This window comes from Haemaphysalis longicornis, unplaced genomic scaffold (genome assembly GCF_048455015.1).
Source record: "Haemaphysalis longicornis isolate Haplotype H1 unplaced genomic scaffold, Haemaphysalis longicornis Haplotype H1 scaffold_9, whole genome shotgun sequence".
Classification (NCBI taxonomy): Eukaryota; Metazoa; Arthropoda; class Arachnida; order Ixodida; family Ixodidae; genus Haemaphysalis; species Haemaphysalis longicornis.
Genome location: NW_027526460.1, coordinates 7464308 through 7480918, shown reverse-complemented (window position 1 = coordinate 7480918; position 16611 = coordinate 7464308). Strand labels below are relative to the sequence as shown.

General features: G+C 53.2%; 1 protein-coding gene across 6 annotated transcripts in view; it reads left to right on the top strand.

Moving 5' to 3' along the window:
- LOC144152645 (uncharacterized) overlaps positions 1–16611 on the top strand; it is a 93359-nt gene that overhangs the window by 16546 nt on the left and 60202 nt on the right. Inside the window, exon 1 of one of the 6 annotated variants that reach the window (XM_077684006.1) lies at positions 7510–7813. The exons of 3 other annotated variants lie outside the window; for them this stretch is intronic. In XM_077684006.1, coding sequence (XP_077540132.1) covers positions 7771–7813 — 43 coding nt within the window. In that variant the 5' untranslated portion in view covers positions 7510–7770. Of the gene's footprint in view, positions 1–7509; positions 7814–16611 lie in introns of those variants that run through there. 2 more of the 6 variants (XM_077684012.1, XM_077684009.1) reach the window with 2 other exon arrangements.

Here is a 16611-nt window from a genome sequence, read left to right as displayed (position 1 = left end):
GTTTCCTCTCCTTCGGGCGCGCTGCGCATATAACCGGTGTGCCGTTCTCCGGCGAAGCAACATCCGCGCTTGGCTCAAACACCTAGAGTCCACGCCGCTTTACAAGTACGCCAACGTCGTCGACTGGGGCCGGCTTACGCAGTCCCCTCAACGTATATAAGCGGCGGAGCACGCGTTCGGAATTCAGTCAAGGGCGTCTTTGCTTGGCTTTCGCCTGACGTGACGCTTTGCTTGACTCGAGTAGATGCGACGCATTTACTCGAGTTCCCCCAGTGGGAAGATGCAGGTGGCTTTTTTTAACAGCGGATCTGCTCGAGCGCTGTTCTGTCCGTGCGGATCGTTTACAAGGAGATTTCGCCAGGTGAAGTGCAGTCGGAAAATGCTTGGCCAAAAAATGTGAGGGAATGAGGCGAGGAGGCAAGAAGCCAGCGAACAGGTGTCGGAAGTGCGCGCCTCAAGAATGAGATGTGGTTAGGGAGGTCCCGGGAATCGAACCCGGAACCTTCATGCCGCGAAACTGGAAACCTAACCACTGGGCCTCGCCAAACTCCCGAGGGGTATACGGGGTTAGCAACGGCGGGGAACAATAACATGTGCAGCCTGTAGGAAAAAAAAAAACGCTTCCCGTAGTCAAAATCCAACCTGGGTTCCAGCTGCGTTATGAAACCGGCGTCTATCCGATTGCGCTATTATTGCATTCGGGGTGCTAAGCATTACCTTTAGGTTCTCAGCGTGGGCATTGTCTTTGGACATTGGCTGAGTTGAAGTGGACTTCGGCTTCGGGCTTTCGCAGTTTGGATTTCGAACTTTAGGAGGGTGGATTGTATCTCAGCCACGTAACGGGCGGACGTGCGCTTTGGCTCCTCGGTGTCTTTGCTGGCTGCCATTGCTGTCAGCCTCCGTGGTCAGTGCTGAAAGCCTCGTATTTCATCTGGGTTCGCACGCACACGCTCACAAAAAAAACAGAGAACTCCCTTTAAAATCGTTACGCATTCAATCAATCTTTGTCTCTGGTCTCTCAGGGTAGCGTGGCAAACTCCCGCACACAGTCGCGAGTACGCGGTAATTTTGTTTGTTTGAATCGTGTTTTTTCGTTTAAGGCCGACGTGTCTCTATAGTTCTCCTTCTCTTCGCACTTCGTATTGGCTATCCCGATTAGCAGCCGAGTGCCGCTGACAGTTGAGGAACGCGTTTGAACTTTGCCGCATTATAACGGACGCCGTACAACCTGCCCGAAGCTCCATCATTTCGAACGCGCGCTTCAACTCTTCCAAAGAGCCTTGGTGGAGTTTAATGGAAGAAAACGATCGGCCGGCGGCTACTGCTGCGTGGAAGTTAGCGATTGACGGATGTTCGAGCAGGCCGTGACGTGCTGTTTGCCAACTGCCCTGGCATCGCAGCGCACCAGTGTGCGCGAACGGCTCCGCCCCGTGGGCCTGATTCTTATCTTCCAAAACGCACCTTCAGGTCCTCCGGTGCGGTAGCGACCTGCTTTTGTGTGAAACGTGGCTCCATACTTGGCGGGCTACTGCCTTCTAGGGCGCCCGACAGCGAGCTACCGCTGACCGATGCGTCATCGCTGACAGCGAGTGCCTTGTAGCCTGTGCCGGCCGCCGGCAACTCCGGTCAGCCGCGGGGAGCAGTGCGCTACCGCGCGGACCTGGGCTGGCCCGAGCCGTCACAGCCGAGACATTCGGGTCCGTCGCTTGTCATTGACTTCGTGGAGAAACAGTTACGAGGAGGCCTGCAGTAAGGCTTCCCTTGTCTCGTGTAGGTGACGCTCGAGCTGGTATCGTCCGTCTGTGTCGCGCTCCAGAAGATTGGATAAGTGGCGGTGGGCTGCCACCGTACCAGTCGGCCCCGGGGGGCGAGGCCGGGCGCCTCGTATCGGGCCCTTCTTTTCCACTTGCCGCCGCTCCTGCTGGAAATTGGATGGACGGAGGACGTTATTGCGACACGCGCCGTCTCTCAGTCCCGTCCGCTGCTCGTTGTCTATAGACGAATCTCCTTGTAAGGCCCGTCCTGGCAGCCACTCGTGCGCTCTCTTGTACTGGTCACTCTGAGCGAGCCGCCCAAACAGCTGTCGTACTAGACGGTTCTCTTACGCTTACTGAGCCATGTCCGGCAGCTCTCTATAAACTCGTCCTCGTACAAAACAACTTACTTGAATGTCACCGGGGCTGTTTTCGTTCGGTGCGTAAATGGAATTGAGACAACTCCCACTGCTGAACCGCGCTGCTTCGTTTGCCGCATCGTCAGAGTGCTGGAACGGTTTCGTTTCTCGCATACTTCTCTGCTACCTTTTTTCTCCTTAATATACACCTGAACGTTTTGTCGGTCGCGCGACTTGATAGGGAACTTCGGCTTCTTTTGTTGCCCCTCCCGCATTCACGATAATCGCCGCCGAGCCTTATTACGAGACACGTAGTTCTTGGGAATCAATGGGTCGAAAAGCGCCGCTCACTCGCCGTTGCGGAAGGATCAGAATGCGGGCGTTCGAGCGTACTACAGCCGACGATTGTGTGGCCGCCGGCGTGCGCCTTTCGATCGAGCTCCAGACTTGGCCCCGTTGCTTGCCGGCTCAACCCGTCGAGGAAAACGCTCTTCGGTGGCTGTGGCCAGCTGCTGTACCGACTGTTTGCTCGCGCCATTTCCTCCGAGCCCCGCTGCTGCCGGGAAGCTACGAGGCAGTCGTCTTTTCGACGTCGTCGGGGTCCGGAGCGCTCGTCGCTGCACTTCCACGTGCGGTGCGGGTAGAACATGCAGCCGGACAGCCGACAAGCGACGCAGCTAGATCGTCCTCAAATGCCTAAGAGTGGTCGGGTTGCGGTCGAGGTGGACACTGCGCTCCGTCTTTCTGACCAATTTTCGCCTTCTCCCAACTCGTACCCATAGTCACCCTGTTTCTGATTTCAGTCACGACGTGCCTGCGCCAGCGCGGCAGCTTCTGCGTCCGTGTGCGCGCCTTTCCTCACTCGCCCGCAGAATGGTGGACGCACTCTGGAGGCGGCGGATGAATTAGCTCCCAAGTTCGCTTTCGTGGCCCCTGTAGTTCTGCGGTCGACTCCATCTATCCGTGCGCTGACCGACTTGACCAGGAGTCGCCCTGACCTTGGCACCGTACGTGGAGAAGCGCGTCTTGCCTCCCTCCACCCGAACGGGGCCCGTTACGCGCTAAGGTGATTACGCGTGCGTGCGATATAGCGTACACCGTGAAGCCGATGCCGCCGCGGACTCGCGTGGGAACGCTGTTAGGACGCGTTCGTCTCGGCGGCGGCTGTGCTTGCAGTAATCCACGCCGATAATGGCCGCCGCTTCGCTGCTCCGTATGCAGCGGGCGCACCTCCTGCAGCGGGGTGATTAACCCTGAGGGGCCGCCGCGTGCTAGGCACCACGTGGAGCGGACCGGCCACTGGACGTCGAGTGGTCGACGCGAGGCGAACGCGGAAGGCATCCATGCTTGGTATGGGGCGGTCCTCGCAGGGCCGTCCGAGGTGTTTCCGCACTGAAATACTTCTACTCCGCGCCTGCAGTATATGCTAGTGAGCGGTTACTGAACTTCGGTTGTGCGGCTGTTTGCCGCAACAAGGCGAAAAGCGCGAGTTCCTCGGAGGAGTAGTGTTAGGTTGGTGTTAACCTCTCTGGGTAGTTAAATAATCGAGAGCCCCTTGGTCAACCAGTCGACGACGGGAGCTGTGGCAGATAACCGCAGCTTCACGTGCAATGGCACGACTTGCGCAGGATGCGTGAACTTGCCACAAAATGAACGCCACGGCAAATATTTGTTTCGCCCGTGCATCAGTGCTGCAGCCAGGCGACGTTGTTTTCACGTCCGTCAAGGGGCGTTGCAGATCCGGTCCAATGTTTCCTCCACTACGGCAACAGTCGATCGGGCCTCTGAATTGAATGTAGGGAGAACTGTCGGCAGGTAGAACTTTAGAACTGTCGGAAATGACTCTTCGAAACAAATTCGCGCTTCTGAACGAGCAGAACGAGGTCAGTGTAGACAGGGTAAATGACAACCTAACATCGGTACTCAGTGAGTCAGCAGCAGCTGTGTGAGAAGCAACGTGTAGGGAACAAACTGGAAAACTAAGAAAACAAAAGAAATAGTTGCCAAACGCAACAACATGAGTGTCAAGTACGGCGGATCGGATTGATTTAACCGAGGTTCCGAAACCGATTAACAAAAGTAAAACAAACGACATTCGTGCACACGTCGTGGCAGGAAACGCTGCAAATAGGGGGAAGCTTGAAAGCAACTATGAGACAGCTAGCCATTGACAAAGGCAGAATGTACGCACTCAGAGACGAGCAGGGTAGCGTTACGCACAACTTAGACGAAATGATAAAGGTGGCAGAACGATTTTACACTAGGCTGTATGTCAGTGATGTTAGACCAGGGGAAACTACTGAGAGTACAAGCTCAGCTTGCGATGTCCCACTAGCAACTAAAGAGGAAGTTGGAAAGGCCCTCAAAGGCATGAAAATAGAAAAAGCTGCAGGTGACGACGGCATAACCGTGGATTTCTTGCAGGCGGGAGAAGACATTGTACTGGGAAAACTTGCTGTACTATTTTCGGAGTGCTTTAACACTCAAAAAGTGCCCATAGCCGGGAAAAAACGCCAACATTAGTGTGATTCATAATAAGGGAGATCCCAAGGACCTCAAGGACTAGACCCATCAGCCTCCTGTAAGTTGTTTACAAGCTGTAGTTATGGTTGGCCGCATGGGCGACAACCTGGATTCCCAACAACCCAGAAAGCAGGCTGAGTTTAGGAAAGGGTACTCAACCATGCATCACATCCATGTCAATCAAGTGATAGAAAAATTCGCTGAGTACACTAAACCCTTTTAAATGGCGTTTGTAGATTACGAGAAAGCTTTGATTCCGTACACACCGCAACCGTGCTAGGAGCACTAAAAAACCAGGGAACAGAGGTGACCTGCATAAGACTTCTAGAAGTCATATATAATGAACGCACGGGCAGGATAAACCCCCGCAAGAAAAGCGGTAAATTTCATATCCGAAAGGGAGTAAAGGCCCGTTCACACTTACGACGCAATTTCTGTCGCGGCGGCTGAATTTGGTCCCGACCAAACGACAAAAACGATCACCGGGCGGCAAAGCGACAAATTCGTCGCTTTCGTTGCAACTGTGAATGGGGCCTAATACAGGGAGATACCATCTCGCCAAAACTATTCACAGCATGTCTGGAGGGTGTATATAGGCTGAGCGGGCCATAGAACGAATATTGTTAGGAGTAACACTTAGGGACAGGAAACGGGCTACCTGGATCAGAGAACAAACTAGAGTAGAAGATATCATAGTTAAAATTAAGAAAAATAAATGCAGTTGGGCTGGCCACGTAGTGAGACGAACCGACAACCGGTGGACAATTAGTGTAACAGAGTGGATACCAAGAGATGGGTCTGGAAGAAAGGGAAGCCGTTAACCCGATTGAGGGATGAAATAAGGAACTTTGGGTGTAAACTGTGGACTCGAGCAGCGCAGGACAGGAGCGGTTGGAGGTCAGTGGGAGAGGCCTTCGCCCTGCAGTGGACCTGAGTAGGCTGATGATGATGGTAACTGTTGGCCTCGTGGTCCGTCCCGGCTCGGACATCGTGGATTTGAGAGCTGCGTGAACGTCCGAACGGATTAAAGTTGGGTCGCTTGCGTGTTCGTGCGCTTTCATCAAACTGCCTGCTTTTGGGAAGTGAGCGGGCCTTTCGATTTTTCCCTCGTCGTCGCAAGGCGGAAGTTCGCTACAGCGCGCCTCGTAGCCGGCGGAGCGTGCATACAATTGGCCAATTAGCCGAGCCTCTGTTTTGGAGGTAAGGAGTGACCCCCGCCAGCGCGGTCCTGCAGCCGGCCGGTGCGGTTGTCTTCCCATATGCATGCACAGTGAGCATGCGACACTGCGGCCGCCACGGAAATGTCTCCGCGTCGCCGAAGTTGCAGCCTTGTGAAGCTCAGTATGTGGGGGCCGAGGCGAGGTTATGTAGTTGCGGCTGCTCGATGGAGAAGGCGCCACCCGTTCATTTTTACGTTCCACGTTACGATCGGGCAACGTTTTTGCTTTGCCAGGTGCGTTTCCTCGTTGTTAGGTAGTATGATTTCTCCTTCCACGCGCGTCTGTACCTCCACACCACAGGCTTGCTTCGCCGCTGAAGAAAAGTTTTACTGACGCCGATAGCCGCGGTTCAGCGAACTTAGGTGGCTGCGACTGAAGCGCAAGGGAACGCGTTCAAGCCTGCTGCGCCTTCCGAACGAATCTGCCGTTTCCGCGACGTGGACGCGGCAGAAACTGGGTTCGCTGAGCTTATCAGAGTAATAATACTTCAGTGGAAAGACGAATAGGGCGCTAAGCGGGCGAAGACGGCCACAAAGCGCATATTCAGGCGCCAAATTGTGTCTGCCTGCGTCTTCGTCCGTTTAGCGCCCTATTCTTCCTCTTTATACTGTAGCAATGAGCCAGCTACCTCAGCTGCTTCATGCAGGGACACCGCTAAAGGCTCCTTGTCTGTGTTTGCGTGTTTCTTCTGGTCCCCGTTGTTTAGCGCCTCAAATTATTCAGTATGTTCAACCAACCAGCCCTGGTCAGGCTTTTGTTAAAATTTCGAGCCACACTACTCAAAAGTTGTGTTCTTCAACGTTCTCAAGAACAGTTAGCCATTAGCCTGCAAACCTTGCTTTGTGCGTAGTATATCGTTCAGGGCCCCGCCTTACCAGGTTTTAGAGATATTGCAGCAGTCGGGCGTAACTCCGCTCGCTGCAAAGACCGCATACATTTATAGAAATTTGGCATACTGCTAGGTCAGCAGTCAGTGTAAACGCTGGCGATCTGCAGAACACTACCTTCCTGCTCGGTTCGTGGGAGGGTAGCACAGCGCTTGAAAATGTTGAGTGTGTACGTTGAACAATGTCCGTAGGTGTGTTCGAATGCGATGCTGGGCGTCGTGCATGAGGGAGTGGGCGCGGCATTTGGCATTGAAGAGCGTCCCCGTGTTCGTGTGCTCAGTAAAACGAGGGTCGATTCCGTGCGTGTGTGATATCCGGGGTTAAGCTACGTGCACACTAGCGCCGAACTTGCCGTGCCGTCGGCAGGGCGACACGGCACGTTTGACGCTAGTGTGCACGTAGCTATACTGGCGTTGAAACGTTCGTTCCGCTGTTATGAAAGGGACAGGTCGCCAATCCCATTGCAAGTTTGAAGGCGGCAGACACTTGGACGGAGACGGGGAAAAATGTACCGGCCCCTACACGATACCTGGTTAGAAAGGCGGTCGGCATCTACACCGGTGTGGGTGCACCGAAAGTTTGGCGGGTATGGCGTAAAAATAGCTCTCGTTAATGGCCGGTGTGTCCCCGGCGCGCGTTACCCTATTGTGTGATGCTGCCCCCTCTCTGGAGCGGCGTCTCGTGCGTTGTTGTGCCGGCGCATGCATAACAGCGCCGCACAGCTGGCTGCTGCCGCTCGCCGAGCGGGGAAGAAGCCGGCCGGTTGCGCCGCGGAGGCGGGCCGACCTCGAAATAGCGCCGCGCTGCGCCGCGCTCCTTGCCGCGGAGGAGAGGCCCACTCCTTCGCCAGCTACCGATCGCGCCGTACCACCGACCGAGCGAGTCCGACGACGCCAATGGATTAGCACGCTGGCTGCGTCGGCCCCCGGGGCACGCAGTAGGGAGACCGCCGGTGTGCAGCCTCCCGTTCCGTTGTTGTAACAGCGTGCCGTGCGTGCGTGTGTGTGTGCCGCGGGATCGCCGAGGCATGAGGCTGTACTACTGCGACTCCGGCGTCGTCCAGTTTGCCGGTGAGCTGGCCGTTTTCTCTCGGCGCCCTCTGCGGCTGCTTCGAGCAGGCACCGTGTCTGTCCACTGTTCGCAGCGGTGCTATCTTGGCGCGTGGTGGGAAGAGACGGGGGTGACCGAATCGACTTTGTTGGAATCTGTTCTCAGACTTTAGAAGGCCACCGCGTCGGACTGTGCCCTTGGCAAAATTCGTTCGCAAGCATGTCAGCGTGCCATCAGTTTCGTCTGTGGGCAGAATTTTAAATGGTGTTCTCAGAAGCTATTCACTCTCTCTTTCTCTATTAACCTGATGCTGCTATACACCGCGCGAATTTCACAAAACTTGTTCGAGAAGTCTTGCACCCGTGGCTGCGGACGTCACCAACGGATGGTTTGGTTCTTGCTTGGTTCACTGACCAGCTTGGGCTTCCGAACGATGAGTGACGCAAGGGTAGCGCAGTCGCGCAGTTTCATCTGTTGTTGCCAGATTTTAGGTTGAGAGGCAAATGCCTTAAAATATGCCTCGTAAAGGGAATTCCGGGCGCTTATCACGTTTATCTGGGTCTTGGCACACGTTGTCGACAGGAGCGAGCGACGCACAGAGGTTTCTGAGCTAATCTGGTGAGCTACGATAACAGAAGCTGCGGTGGTCCTTCCTCTGCGTAATGTATTCCGCCGTTCTGGGTCACTGTAGTTGACGGACAATGGGGGGAGCAGCCGCCAAGACTGGCGCATTCCATCTGATAACGACTGTGGTGGGGATGGCAGATAAAGCAAATGAGATAATTCACTTAAAATGACAACGGGTCCCGAGGTCTTCGGGATTAGTCATTCCCCTCCCACGACACCACCGCCGGTGCGCGACCTCCTGGCGGGACCTGCCGAGGTTGCGGGGGCCTCTCTGTGAGGGGCCCCACCAACGGCTATAAAAAGAAGCGGATGTAACCCCGGTGTGGACCCAGGGTCAATGCCCGGGGCGTGAACCCCGCGGAAGCAGCGTGGCTTCTGGTGCGCCCGAAATAAAAAGGGGGAAAAATGTCGTGGTTATATTTTTTTCGGTACCGTTTGATTTGTTGTTTTTTCTTCCCGTTCGGTTGATTGCACTCCCCGTTGATGTGTTCGTGTCATGTCGTACTACCAGCTTCGCACGACTGCAACACGCAACTTTTACGCATGTATGCCATTTGTCGCGGGGAGCGAATTTTTAACCCTACGTCGAGTTTTTTAAAAAAATATGAAAGATGCGTATCGCAGCTGGTTATTCATCAGCGTCGCATTTCCTCGTAAGCAGGAAGCTACGACTCCCTGTCGCTGCGTCTTGAGAACCGTCGGCAAGGAAAAAGTGCAGGGACAATGCGATGCCTCGCCTGTGTTCTTTGCCCTTGTGTGCCGTCCTCCGGGCGGACGGTAACCGCGCCGTTCCCGCTCTTGCGGTCAGCCACACACTCTTAACCGCAAGGACGTGCGCCGGGTGTCTTGTTGTTGCTAATTATGCTCTGTTGACGGTGAGCTGCTTATCGCTAGGCGGTTCTGTAATCCGCATTATCAACGCGTACATTGGGTTGTAGTAGCACACACGCTTGCGAATTCCGCGCGTGTTTTTAATCATCGCCTACCAGGGGCGTCGCCAGGGGGACGTGTTTCGGTCTCGGAACACCCCCCGAAATTTTCTGAGCGGTGCGTTTCCCCTTCCGTTCCCTCCGAATTCCGGCCTTTTTTTTTTTCATCCGCGCTGTTCACACTCCGCATCGCTATAATTCATATGTAAAAACAAAATAAGAAACTGAAATACGAAAGTGAAAACGAAATGGTGTTTGCGCCCAGGGTATCTTCCCCCCAAAAATATTTCTGGACTGTCGCCTACAGCTGAACGCGAATCCTACCGCAGTTTCGCACCGTCCGAAACGAAGCCAATTCCTGTAAAGAGGGTTTCACAGCTGGATTGTGCATATTGAAAGGAAGCCAGTCTCATGAAGGCGGAAATTGTGGTGCTGAGCGAGCAACAAAACAACGTTCGGTAGCGGCATTTTAACGCGAAAACCCGTCGGTGGTGTTTGTAAAAGAACATCCCGATGGCACATACCCTCCCAGAGGATTGGCAAAGCTGCAGGTTGTAAAACAAAACAGTTTTCTTCTTGAAGGAGGGGGGGGGGGGTTTAAACCCAGAGCATGTCTCAAGGTCAAATAATTAATGCAACCATGGCGATATTCGCTGCCTACTTGGATATTGATGCTGCTTCTTGGGGTATGACAAACCCATAGATAAAATAGGTAGGGCGCAGTAAAATACCTATAAGGAAGGGTGTCAGACAAGGAGATACAATCTCTCCAATGTTATTCACAGCATGAGTACAAGAAGTATTCAGAACGTTGGATTGGGAACAGGTGGGAGTAAGGGTTAATGGAGAATACCTAAGTAACCTCAGATTTGCTGATGACGTTGCCTTGCTAAGTAACTCGGGGGACGAATTGCAAAGCATGCTTTCCGCACTGGGCGAACAGAGTAGAACCGTGGGCCTGAAAATTAATATGCAGAAAACTAAAGTAATGATCAATAACCTCAGGACAGCACAGCAGTTTGAGATAGGTGGCGAGGCAGTGGAAGTGGTAAGCACCCGCCGCGGTGGCTCAGTGGCTAAGGCGTTGCGCTACTGAGCACGAGGTCGCGGGTTCGATTCCCGGCCGCGGCGGCCGCTTTTCTGATGGAGGCGAAAAGCAAAAACGCCCGTGTGTACGAGATTTCGGCGCACGATAAAGATCCCCAGGTGGTCGAAATTAATCCGGAGCCCTCCACTACGGCGCGCCTCATCGCCTGCGTTGCGTCGGCGCGTTAAACCCCCACAATCAATCAAAATCAAGTGGTAAGCGAATACTTAGGCCAAGTTGTGACCCCAGATCCCAACCATGAGGCAGAGATAATTAGAAGGATCAGAATGGGGTGGGGTGCATATGGCAGACATTCTCAGATAAGGAATAGCAGCCTACCATTGTCGCTGAAGAAGAAAGTGTATGACAGCTGCATCTTACCGGTACTCACCTACGGGGCAGAAACTTGGAGAACTCACTGAGAGTGTTCAACTTAAATTGAGGACGACTCAGCGGGCAATGGAGCGGAAAATGATAGGTGTAACATTAAGGGACAAGAAGAGAGCGGAGTGGGTCAGGGAGCAAACTGGTGTTAAAGACATATTAGTAGAAATTAAGAAGAAGAAATGGACGTGGGCAGGGCATGTAATGCGAAGGCAAGATAACCGCTGGTCATTAAGGGTAACAGAGTGGATCCCTAGAGAAGGCAAGCGTTGCAGGGGGCGGCAGAAAATGAGATCAAGAAGTTTGCGGGGATAAATTGGTCACAGTTGGCACAGGACCGAGGTAATTGGAGAATAATGGGTGAGGCCTTTGCCCTGCAGTGGGCGTAGATAGGCTGATGATGATGATGGTGATGATGATGAGACTATATAAAAGGACCGGCTCCGGGGGCTACATTGGCAGCAACCGCATAATCGCGTACCCAGGAGCATCATATTCTTTTTGTTCGCGGACCACGCCGTCGTGTATTCTGAGGATAATCAAGCGGCACAGTGTGTGCACATGTTCCCGTTTCAGGCGTCACCCAATGCACATCGAACTTCGTGGTTCTGATGATGGTCGAGTCTCGGCTCAGTTGTGACTGGCCCTTAAATTACTGCTGGTTTTCACCCGTTGACGACGCACAGTCATATCATAGTACGACGGGACGTTTTGTGTGCCTGCAGTAGCCGAAGGATGCGCGTCGTCGTTGTGGGGGCAAACGCTGTGCCACGTCATAAAACAAAGCGCTTGTCGACAGCCGCCCTGTAAACAAAACTGACGCGCATAAAATTCGGAACGACTGTAGCCTAACCTCGAGCAGCGTCCGTGACGTGGTTCTTTTCTTCTTGAACGTTTTATTTTCTTATTCTTCAGAGCAACCATTCGTGTTCTTTTAGTAGGTCGAGGGCGTTGGAAGTGTGTGTGCGTGGGTGTGTGTGTGATGTGCGCGCTTGTTGAAAATAAGACGGAAATAAGGATTGGCAATCAAGAAAACCTCGGAAAGCAAAGGGGAGGATATGGTAGGTCACAGAAACAGATAAAGAATTTAGAAATAAAATGGAGGAAAAATGCCCGCCAGGTGGGTTCCGAACCCACGACCTCAAGAATACCAGACCGGTATATATTCTGCAGCATGTAACAATTTAATTCTTTTTAATGTAAACGGAAAAATTCATCGGACACTTGAGTCTCTTAAGTGGCTTGAAGGGGAAAGCCAGCGATTATCGAAGTCTTCTTCACTGCTGCATCGTGTTTGGGGTGCCGTCACGTGCACCTGTCATGCGGCACGCATCCGGATAATTCTTGTTCCGTCCTGGTACGGTAAAGGGTTAGTGCTGTAGTTACTTCACTTGACTGCTGCTCGTGTTTGGGGTGCCGTCACGTGCACCTGTCATGCGGCACGCATCCGGATAATTCTTGTTCCATCCTGGTACGGTAAAGGGTTAGTGCTGTAGTTACTTCACTTGACTGCTGCTCATAACGACAAGAGTTCAAATCCCATTCGAACCTAAATAAGCTTCTGTGGATATTTTATTTACTTATTTTCTTTTTACAGCGGCCATAACTAAGTATCATTCGTGTAGTCGCCAGCAACTATGGTCTCTCTTCGCGTTTGATGAGACATCTAAGGATCTCGCCTTCGGAAGTATGTCGAATTTCGTATAGATGTGCGCTCAATCGTCTTTTTTTTTTTTCAATTTTTCATATTTTCTGAAAAATAAACACGAGAAAACGTGTTTCCTTCACGCCCCTCAAAATTTCATGACAACTTGCGTCTCTAATGAGGACACGTCAGTCGCGCCCGCAAATGCTGGATACGCGCGACCTTGAGTGGCACGCGCGTCGGCGCACCTGACGCGCATGGACGTTTCCGATTGTGTGTACGAAGCCTTTGACGGTGATGTGTTTTGAAAGCTCTGCATCTGGCTATCCCGTGACTGTCGCGTGGAAACAAGAACATGTGTTCTCTTGTGTTTGTGTACGCGTGTGCGCGCGCGCCGGCAGTGTTTTTCTTTAGAATTTTAACCGACCGAAAGGTCAATTTTGGCTTACGATTTTCAGCGCACGTATCGTCCGTTCTATGGGTGTTTGATGTTAGATTCCGGGTAATATTTTTTTTAGTGCTTTGCTATAATGATGACAGTTGCCACGGGCAAGGTTCGCACAGGTCCTTGAAAACCCTTGAATTGAGAAGTGAAAATTTCAAGGCCTGAAAGTCCTGGAATTTTTAAAGGGTCCTTGAAAACCCTTGATTTTTCTGGAGAGAACCAATGGCCCTATCTTTTCACAAGAATTTAAAGTGTTTGTTGTGACGTTTAGATGTTAAAAATGTAAAGAAACATTGTAACAATCAAGTTTCACTGTATTGCGTGAAATTACGAGTTTGGTGGATTTTCATTATTACAAGGCAACATTGGGAGCAGGCACTTGTAAATCCAATCCATGTCACGATACAATCCAGTGAAAGCCGGCTTCTGTTCTCTATATTGCATGTTCCATCTAGTCTGTGGACGGCCGCTTATTGCATGTTTGCTGTGCCTCATACTGTGCCTCATCTGCGTTTGCTGGACGTGTCCAGCAAACGCAGCAAATCGCATGCTGTGCCTCATCTGCTTTTGTTGGACGTGTCCATAGTTCATCCTGCCTTGCAGCAGCACTTGCTGAGTTAATTTCAGCTGATACGCTTGCTGACAAAGCAGGAGATGCATGCAGCATTAACTAAGTTTTGAAATCAAACAGCCTCAGCAAAACACCAAGGATAAAGAAAAACCTTTAAATACCACCTATGAAAAAAAAAAAAAAAAAGCTGGGTGAGCATTCAGGAACCCATAGCGCCTATCTAAATGTGCAATAATGTTCTTAGGTATTAGGCAATATCAAAATTTTGCATTTTGTTGAAAAAGTTATAAATAATCCCAGATAAAACATAAAATGGCGACCTGAAAATGTGTTTTCTGGTCCTTGAAAGGCCCTGAAAACCCTTGAATTTTTGCTTTTGAAGCCCGTACAAACCCTGCACGGGGAGCTACCAATGCCTGAAATTATGTTGCATAAAATTACAAAGCCTCAAACTATATTGGCTGCATGTTGTCCCAGTCACATTCTGGTGCGCTGTTGTGCTGTAAGTGGTTGATTTGTTTGCTTCGCGTTGTCTCTGCAGCTTCCTTTTCCCATCCTAGTCTGACCAGTTCCTGTGAAATGAACCATGCAGTAATGGCTTCACTTGCCTACTATCAGAGCCTTTCTCTCATTTTTTTTTTTTTAAGCAGGCTCTTACCTGACAATTGTATCGAAGAACGTTCCCTCGTCTTTGTTTTATTCTCTCGGAAGTTCTGTGTGTACCGCTTCACTTGCATGGCGTCTGAGCAGGAAGTTATCCGTTTGTGTGGGTTGGAGAGGTTGGTGGATCAGTTTCCCGGGGTCCATATCCTCAGTGCGCCGTCGTGGAGACTGGCCTCGCAACGCGCAGGTATTTCCGAGGTGAGTGCACCTAGTGAAACATCTGCTCACCTCCCTCCCTCCGCAAGGGGGCAACACCTTTGCGCGCCTGTTTCGCTCCCCTCTCGCCGTCGTGGGGCTTCCGCCGTCGGCTGCCCCAATTCTTCCCGTCACGGCCGGGCTCTCGCTCCAGGCTCGACCGGCTTCACTTTTGCTCGTCTTGTCGTTTCGGTCGCCGAAAGCAGAGCAACTCGGTTTCCTCTCGCTGGAATGTCGCCCCGGTGTCAGACAGCGCGCCTGCACTGTCTCTTCTCGCTGGAGGAGGGCTGTGGGACTGAAACGTCGACCCTTGTAGTCGGTGCCCCAGCGGGAAGCGGGCCGCGGTGCGGAATGCGCCGCGCTGCTGCTGACTGCCCCGCAACCCGGAGCTCTGTCTCTGTGCCCTTTAATCACTCCTGCGGGGCGGCTTTCCTCATCTTTCCTTCGTGGCTGGCGCGATGTTAGCGGGGGATGCGTACACTCGGGTTCTCCAACCGTGAACGCGCCCGGCCGTTCTGCTCCCCTGCTGCCATCCTATGGCACGCGGCAAGCACAATGGGGGGATTGAAATGTGCGGCCTTGGCGGCTCTGTCGACGCTGTCAAGTCACGCGAGTAGCCAGTTCAAAAGTGAGCGGCTGCGGTTGCTCGAGAAACGCCACCCAGAGAGACTGTTTGCGAGGCCGGCCATGTTTGCGCCTCTGCAGCTCCCCCGTATCGGCACCTCGCCAGTGTACGATAACGTCAGAAGCACCCCCGTGTTTGCGGACCACTTGTGCTTATGTATGAGGCGGTGAGAAGTCCAGCCTGCCAGTCTTGGATGTTCCGTCGCAGCGGAAATTTTCGGGGAAACTCGAATCCGACCAAGGTGGCCGAGAGCAGCCTCGGCAACCGAGGCTGCTCTCAACAGCGTAACCGAGTAACCGAGGTATTGTCAACAGCGAGTGCGTGACTCTCCGCGCGTTTCTCCGCCGATGCTGCGTCACACAGTAGGCCAAGCATGCGCCTGAGCTTAGAGATGCGCAGAACCGCGCTGTAACGTCCGCCGCGTCTTCCGTTCGGCAGCGCGTGCTCTGTGCTTCTTCGAACCCGGGTGCAGTGCGGGGAACTTGGCAGAGAGCTCGCTGCCGGCCTGCACGGGGGTTGGTAACCTCGGCCGGCAACGGTGAATGACGCCTTGTTTCCGAGCGTGGTCCCTGTCGTCGCGTATCGCCGGCGCGACGGGCCGTTGCCTCGGCGGCGTCTCAATGCGACCTGTCAGGCCGCCACCCCCTCCGTTTCTCGGCGTCTGGGACGTGGCAGCCGCTAGCGCGTCGACGGGGGTCCTCTACCCCGTGTGTGCTCGAACCGAGGAAGTCGCAACCACGTGGGGAGGAGGGCTGGGAAGGTGTCGAGCGCGTAGCCGCTTTTAGATTCCCTGGCTTCGCGCTCGGAGACGAAGATGCGTGAGCAGAAAACGCGCTCGCAAGCGATGGTGTGTGCGTACGAGCTGCGCAAGGAAGAGGTTTCACGCCGAACTTTGTGTATTGCGGGAACTGCGATTGAACGATTCAGGGGCCCGTGAGTAAAGTGCAGCCAACATCAGTGTGTGCCAAGCTACTGTGCCAAGCAGTAGCTGCCGAAAACGGTGCATGGTTGTGATCAAGGCGCTATGGTATCCACTTCGCCTGCGCAGGCTGCAACACGGGCGGTCACGGCATGCCGGAACTCCTTTATGGCTCGTTAATCCAAAAATACACTTCAGAAGGCCGCTACCCATTTTGTAAACGCTGCGGTGCACATCCGTCCGCCGAGTCATTTTTAATCCGGAGCACGGGACATGTCGCTCCGTGTGCTCGAGGGACACGCCCACGACGCTTCGCCAATTTCGTCGTGTCCTTGCTGCAGGCTGCGTTAACGGTTGCCGCACAGTTAAACGCTTTTCTGCTCGCGTGGGTATCGAGGAAGCGAGTATATGAGGCTTCCCCGTGCATGTCGTGGGCGCTCAGCAGCGTCTGCCAAGTCGCGCGCTGTCGTCATCGGAATTCGTGGGCCGGAACCGGCGAGGCCGGCGAAGGCGTTCGCCGTCCACGCCGAGCGTTTGCAGCGTCTCTGCCGAGTCTGCCTGCATGCCCGGCGGTGACTCGAATTTCGTTTACGTTGGCGCTGATGTGAAAGAGCCGTGGGGTCGTTTTGCTGTAATATGCATTTGCAGCTGTTATGCAACTAGTCACCTTCGTCCCTCTGACTTCATAAACGCAACTGGTGCAGCTATCGTGTTTCGTTCGGTGGGAT